The sequence below is a fragment of the Bufo gargarizans genome, chromosome 1 (assembly GCF_014858855.1).
Source record: "Bufo gargarizans isolate SCDJY-AF-19 chromosome 1, ASM1485885v1, whole genome shotgun sequence".
In the NCBI taxonomy this organism is placed as follows: Eukaryota; Metazoa; Chordata; class Amphibia; order Anura; family Bufonidae; genus Bufo; species Bufo gargarizans.
The window spans coordinates 275,831,579-275,839,525 of NC_058080.1; the positions used below are offsets into that span (position 1 = coordinate 275,831,579).

The window sequence follows — 7,947 nt, forward strand, 5'->3', positions numbered from 1 at the left end:
TGCACGCCACAACGAACTAAGTAATCTGGGGAAAAGGGCCTTGGTAAGAGAGATGACCAAGAACCCAATCGTCACTCTGTCTTAGCTACAAAGTTCCTGTGTGCAGATGGGAGAAATTTCCAGAAGGTTAACCATCACTGTAGCATGCACCCAATCTGGGCTTTATGACAGAGGGGCCAGAAAGAAGCCTCTCCTTAGTAAAAGACACATGAATGCCCACCTCCCACCTGGAGTAAAAAAGCACTTAAAGAATTCTCAGACTAAGAACATCAAAATTCTGAACTGTTTTGGCAACCAGGCACTTGCCCAATATTATCCTACAGTGACTCATGGTAGTGGTAGTATCATGCTATGGATGTGTTTTCCTGTGTGTGATACATAGAGACTGGTCAGGGTTGAGGGAAAGCTGAGTGAAACAAAGTACAGAAATATTCTTAATAAAAACCTGATCGAGAGTGCTCTAGATCTCAGACTGGGCCGAAGGTTTACTTTCCAACAAAACAAGACAATGATCCTAAGCACACAGACAACACATGAGTGGCTTAGGGACAATTCTATGAATGTCTTTGAGCGCCCCAGCCAGAGCTCTGACGAGACTTGAAAATAGTCCACCACTGCTCCCCATCTGATCTGACAGAGCTTGAGAAGATCTGCAGGAAAGAATGTCAGAAAATCCCCAAATTTAAGTGTGCAAACGTTGTGGCATCATATCCAAGAAGACTGGAGACTGTAATTGCTGTCAAAGGTCTTTCAACCAAGTACAGTGATCCCTCAAGATACAATGGCCTCAGGATACAATATTTTCAACATACAATGGTCATTTCTGACCATATTGTAAGTTGAAACCAGACTCAACATACAATGTCTCAGAGTCAGACCCAACCATTCAGGGCCACTTCTCCGTTAAAATAGTTGTATTTGTTACTAGTTAGCAGCTATTCCTGGCGGTTATATGTAAGGACTTGTTTTATCTCTATTAGTTATCTGCTTATTTTTCTTAAATGTAAATTTCCTCTTATCTTGGATGACATTTTAGGGCTTTGGAACCAATTACTCAACTTACAACGGTTTCAACATACAATGGTCGTCCTGCAACCAATTAATATTGTAACTTGAGGGACCACTGTACTGAGTAATGGGTCTGAATAATTATGTCAAAAGTTTTCAATAAATTAGCAAAAATTTCAAACATTCTGTTTTCACTTTGTTATTATGTGGTATTAAGTACAGATTGATTTTAACTTTAACACAAACAAAACATGAAAAAAGTGAAAGTGAAAGACTTTCCAAATGCACTGTATGGTCACACAGACATTCCACACTGATTTCAGAAATTAGTGTCAAATCTACATCCAAAATACCAAAGGATCCTTCGGTGGGCCCAGTCTCTGAAGCCATAGTGGGCCCCAAATGTCCAGGAGAAACAAATCCATTTGGAGTTGCCTTTGGAACTAACCACTTGCCACTAGGGCAGGAATCAGCGACCTCCGGCACTCCAGCTGTTCTGAAACGACAACTTCCAGAATCCTCCTTTCACATCTATGTGAGTTACAAGAACAGGCAAATAGGTGTGCATGCTGGGAGTTGTAGTTTCACAGCAGATGGAGTGCCAAAGGTTGCTGATCCCTGCACTAGGGTCTATTTATTTGATTCAAAACCCGTTATACTTTATTGATGATATAGTGGTTGTGCAATGAGAATAGTGTCCTCTGGTGGGCCCAGGGAACCCCAGTCCGACTCTGTATATGTGCCAGTGGGACATATGCAATGGGAATATGCATTGCTTTTCATATGACCTGGATTTGAGGTCAGCATCAGGAAGTGACATATCACTTCTTGATGCAGATTCTGCATGAAAACATTGGCGGGTTAGCCACACACGAAGTACCCCTATTTAATGGATGTATAGATGTAAATTCACAGCAGAAATCCAATGGTCAACCTCAAATTTGTGATGTGGATTCCAAAGCAAATATACGTCAGATTTTTCATATCCTAAAAATCCAGGTGCTTTAAAACTTCTCCATCGTATTGTAGATTGAGGTGGTCAGACATTCCATGGAACATTCACAATTCACAACCTAGCACCTATCAGAATATTGTACAGTGTCTGATGGAAAGAAACCACTTCTCAATATTGAAATCTAGAGCCAACGTTCTGTTAAAGGGGTTGTCTCACTTCAGTAAGTGGTATTTTTCATTTCGAGAAAGTTAATACAAGACACTTGCTATTGTATTATGGTTGTCCATATCGCTTCCTTTGCTGGCTGGATTCATTTTTCAATCACACTGCTTGTTTCCATGGTTACAGACCACCCTGCAATCCATCAGTGGTGGTCGTGCTTGCACAATATAGGAAAAAACACTAGCCTATGTGAGCTCCCATGGTCCCGGCCATCAGAGAGGCTGGTGCTTTTTCTTATAGTGTGCATGCACAGCCACCACTGATGGATTACAGGGTGGTCTGTAACCATGGAAACGAGCAGTGTGATGGAAAAATGAACCCAGCCAGCAAAGGAAGCAATATGGATAATAACAATACATTTGTAAGTGCCTTGTATTAACTTTCTCTGCATGATAAATGCCACTTGCTGAAGTGAGACAACCCCTTTAATTGTATATGTGAACTATAAAACTGCACCTGAGGATAGACTTCACCACTTGCTGTAGGTATGCTGCATTGATTCTCCATTTTGTTCTTTTTCCCTTCAAAGTAGCATTGACCAATGAGTTTTTATGTACCTGTAAGTATATCCTAATACATTTGTCAGCCTTTCCTGGAATGCGTTTGGTTTCAAATATCATTTTTTTTATCATTGGCAGAATTTACATTCAAGTCTTCTGGAAGCTCTCTATAGAAATAGATCAGACTTGGAAACAATATTTCGAATTATTGATAGTGATAGCTCAGGTGAGTATGACTTATAATTGTCATTGACCATTATGCATTGTGTTCATATTTCTATTTGTGTAATAGCTCAACGGAAAATCAGAATAAACCTGGGTGTCATGATGCCCCTTTTCAGTCCAGCTCAGTATAATGTAAATGTGTATCAGTGATTCTGTTTGTTGACCTCACCAGTCACAAAGAAATTTGCCCCATCACCGACGAGTGCCTGATGAGGTAAACAAGGGTTTATCTGAAGTTGCTGTCACCCATTCAACAAATACCATTTGACAGTCAGAGTCGTCCTTGGTCAGGTATTACACCTTCTGAATTTTGTAAGGGTGCTATTTATGGGTAGACAAAATTTGCTGAATTGAGGCACACTTAAACCCACATTCCTAGGACATACAACTAGTGCTATGCTGTGGGTTCTTGCTGAATGAGGCCTCAGCAGCGGTTTCTGGCCATCCAGCTTTTGGTTTATTGGCAACAGAAACTGTTTCTTGGAATTTGGCAAGAAGCCATGGAAGCTCTGACTGGATTGCTTGAAATCTTCTGTGATGACGTATGTGCTTCATTCACTGGAAATGAAGATGATTTCAACATTTCTGATTTACCGTTTTAACATGAGAACAAATAAAGTTATGTTAACATGAAGCACATCATTGTTTTTGGTAAACTTCCCTAAGGCCCCTTTCACACGAGCGAGTTTTCCGCGCGGGTGCGATGCGTGACATGAACGCATAGCACACACACTGAATCCTGACCAATTAATTTTAATGGGTCTGTGTACATAAGAGTTCTTTTCACGCAGCAGTTCTGCGTTGCGTGAAAAACCCAGAATGTTCTATATTCTGCATTTTTCACGTAACCCTGGCCCCATAGAAGTGAATGGGGCTTCATTGAAACCACTCATTGCATCCACAAGCAAGTGCGGATGCAATGCGTTTTTCACTGATGGTTGCTAAGAGTTGTTTGTAAACCTTCAGCTTTTTATCACGTCCGGGAAAAACGCATCAAAACGCATTGAACCTCATGGAAAAAACTGAACGCAATCGCAGACAACCTGCTTGCAAAATGGTGCAAGTTTCACTGAATACACCCTGAACGCATCCGAACCTAATCAGTCACGCTCGTGTGAAAGATGCCTAAGCGCGTGATGTAAAATACACCTACCTGAGGTTCAGTTCAATATGGCTGTCATTTCGATGACATGGCCTAAAAGGGTTCCCCCTTCCCTTAAAATTGGATCGCTGTCTGCCAAACTGTATGTATTATGAACAGTGTTGCAGCCCCTTCAAACAGCTGATTGATGGGGTTAACAGGAGTTGGGCATCTACCAAACAGATAGATAACTTTTTAAAATCCGCACCACAGATCAGTTTATGCTACAGATTTATTTTGGCAGTAGTAGATGACATTTCATAAAATCTCATCCATTTTGCTGGTACTGTAAATACTTGCTGCTCTCAAATCCACCGCATTTCAGATGTACCCAAAGGAGGACTGATGTGGAGACCTAGCTAAAACTAAACTAAACTAATGTGTGGCCACCTTTTTTCAGTTGAAGGCAATAACATGTGATCTAGCGGTTTGTTTACATGGTCAAATTTGTGGTTTGTGCTTTTGGGCCAAAAAATTAAACCTTAAAGAGGACCTTTCACCAGAATAAAACTTCTAAAGTAACTATACAGGCATGTAGAGCGGCGCCCAGGGACCCCCCTGCACTTACTGTTATACCTGGGCGCCGCTCCGTTCTCCTGTTATTGCCTCCGGTATCTTCACAGTTAGGCTCCACCCGGGGGAAACCTGCCGGCGCCTCCTTCTCCCATGCTGCAGTGCTGGCCAATCACAGCGCTCAGCTCATAGCCTGAGAGGCTTTTTTCTCTCTCAGGCTATGAGCTGAGCGCTGTGATTGGCCAGCGCTACAGCATGGGAGAATGAGCCGACGGCAGGTTCCCCTGGGTGGAGCCTAACTGTGAAGATACCGGAGGGAATAACGGGAGAACGGAGCGGCGCCCAGGTATAACAGTAAGTGCAGGGGGGTCCCTGGGCGCCGCTCTACATGCCTGTATAGTTACTTTAAAAGTTTTATTCTGGTGAAAGGTCCTCTTTAAAGGACCGTTCACCTGAAGTGTTTTGCAGTTTTGGCGTATACACCGCTACTCCACAATCTTCATCGCTGCCTCCCATTAAAAAGAACAGGATGCAAAAACACTCAACCACGAGGCCACCAGCGAAATTCCTTAAAATGTAGTGCGGATTCTCAAAAATCTTTTTTAATATTTGGTAAATTTGCATTAGAAGTTTAATATGATTTCTATTTTAGGACTAATTTCATTTGAGGAATTCAAACACACATGGAAGCTGCTAAGCTCTCACCTCAATATAGAGGTCAGTGATGAAGCTATCTGTAACCTGGCTAAGAGCATGGACTTCAATAAGGATGGTAATATAGACATCAATGAGTTCCTGGAAGCTTTCCGTTTGGCTGACAGACCACATATTGAGGACAGAGAATCCGATTTTTGATGGATACCAGACATACTGGACAGACAAATACCTGCTGAGCGGTGACAAGTACAACAGATAATTCCCTACTCATTTATACTATTGAGACTGTGACAATTTTATGAGGCATCCCTCTTGTGTTAGGTTCTTAACTTTGGATATGAGAAGAGAGCCTCACAGTATCATGCCATTTTAGAAATACGTAAATGCATGTGTTTCTACCTGTTTATCAAGGGCGGACTGGAAACTTAAAGTAGCCCTGTTTTGTAGTTGGGTTCAAATAGATGGAAGGCAGGGCCAGCAATACCATATTGTGGCACATTATACCACCCCAACAGAGCCAAATACCACAGTCCATCACACAATACTGCCAGAACAAAATACATCCCCAAAAACTGCCACTGGCTGGCCATGAGGAGCCCCTGGGAAATTCCTCTGCAAGGTCTATGGCCAATCCACCCCTGCTGTTTATAACTGTACAGCTCATAGAATTGGGTAACATTAATATACGCTATAGTTAATGAGTGCAAAACAGTGTTTCAGTGCACGGTATGTCTATTAGAACTTCAAGAGCACCTGTCCCCTCTTCAGACGTGTTATTCCTCCTAGACATTCATAAAGATTGCCAACTAGGTGTTAATACAGAAGGGTCTCCCAAATGGAATCTCTCTTCTGTTAGAGCTAGAGAGAGCCCTCGACACAGCTTTAAGCTCTAGGGAGCCACAGGCCACCATACGAGTCTATACACACAGTGCCAATGAGACATAGTTCTTGCCATGCGGGTGAGAACATGGTAAAAAAAAAATGCATGTGGTTTTACTAGAAATTGTTGCAGTTTGAGTGCTAATGAGTGCTAGCAGCATTACCATGGCACCTCAACCACACTGACAGACCCCGAAATTCAAATAACATTTGATAAACTTGGTGGGTCTTTAACATTTCAATCTTCAGATGTTACTCCACTTTCTATGCCACTCCTTCACTGGATAACATTGTGACAACTTTTGTGACTTAAAAAAAAAAAATCTCAGTTGATAAATCTGGCTTAAATCAACTTGACAGGCTAACCACAACCACAGCCATTTTTCCACCTTTTCAAAGCTGTAGTGAGTGGTGTAAAAATAAAGAAAATATTCCTGCAAATGAGCACAGAATGTCACAAAGCCCTATTTTATTACATTTTTTAAGACAGAATTCTGGAGTGCAAGGCTTGATAAATTCTCCACCATATATTTTGTGGATTTAAAGTGAATGGGTCATCAGATATTGACCTATTGTTTAAAATGCGTTTTTATGTTGGGGATTTTTTTTCTAGAATTTTCGCATTTATTTTCCATGTCACTAGGTAAAAAAACAAAAAACAAAATTGATAGAGATAGAGATATGGCTATATATATATATATATATATATATATATATATATATATATATAGCCATAAATACTGGCCATTAGGCCTAAAATAAGTCAAGACTTCCAGTCCTTTGACAGCAGCTAAAGACACAATAGAGAGGCACCGACCCACTGACTTCCATTGTAAATTTTTCAAGGCATGTTTCTGTGACCTGTACAGAGGTCAGCAGGGAGAAGAAAACACAGGCTTCACCATTCACAATAGGTGACGTTACCTCTGTATAGACAAGCTGCGATATCTGTCATTGTAATTCTGCCTGCGATGATATGATGGCTATTGAAAAGTTACCTCTACAAGTCCCAACATATTAGGCTTAATGGCCAGTACAAAAACTGGAGGATTTTAGGATTTTTATTATATAGTAACATTAAAATAAATTTAAATAGGTCATTTTTTTATAACACATCTGAAAAAGTTTAAAGGGGTATTCCCATCTTGCTACTTCATTCTCAATTGCTGCCAGCTAGCTGGTAACTTCCTGCTTTTCTGCAGATAAGGCTGGGCGGGCTTAGGCAGCTAGAGTGAAGGCGGCCACGCCTCCTTATGACATCACACTGAGAGCTGAGTCCTGCGTGCTCGTTGATGTGAATAGTATGACTCATCAGTCTGCAGTGTCTGAGGGGAATGGTCACTCAGAGAGCCATGTGAAGTGAGCTCAGTGCACAGTTTTACACATAAAATATCTGTCTGATCTTTTACAAACACATTCTGTGCATCAAAAACTATAATTCCATATTATACATTAGCCCAAAAGCTTGACCAACCCCCACCCACCAGCACTGATGCAGATTTGATTCCATTACAGCTGTGCTCCAGTTGTGTATAAACCTCACACTATGTATCTTTATAGATGCATATACAGCTCAGCTACATGCGTCTTCTCCAGTGTCTGAAAAGCTTCATATACAGCTCTGCTACATCTGTCTGTTTATCTCTTCAACCAGCACTGTCAGAACAGCCGCATATTCAGCTCTACTACATCTGTTTCTCTCTTCAAACAGCACTGTGTCAGAACACCCGCATATTCAGCTCTGCTACATTTGTTTCTCTTTCACCAGCATTGATGCTGACCTGCAACATATACAGCTCTGCTTCATCTGTGTCTCTTTCACCAGCATTGATTCTAAACCGCCACAT

At 41.3% G+C, this 7,947-nt stretch overlaps 1 protein-coding gene across 1 annotated transcript in view; it reads left to right on the plus strand.

The window, feature by feature from the left end:
* PPEF2 (protein phosphatase with EF-hand domain 2) overlaps positions 1 to 6,591 on the plus strand; it is a 97,020-nt gene extending 90,429 nt beyond the window's left edge. The window contains exons 18-19 of the mRNA XM_044277531.1: positions 2,824 to 2,911; positions 5,217 to 6,591. Coding sequence (XP_044133466.1) covers positions 2,824 to 2,911; positions 5,217 to 5,419 — 291 coding nt within the window. The 3' untranslated portion in view covers positions 5,420 to 6,591. The remainder of the gene's footprint in view (positions 1 to 2,823; positions 2,912 to 5,216) is intronic.
* Positions 6,592 to 7,947: the final 1,356 nt, after the last annotated feature.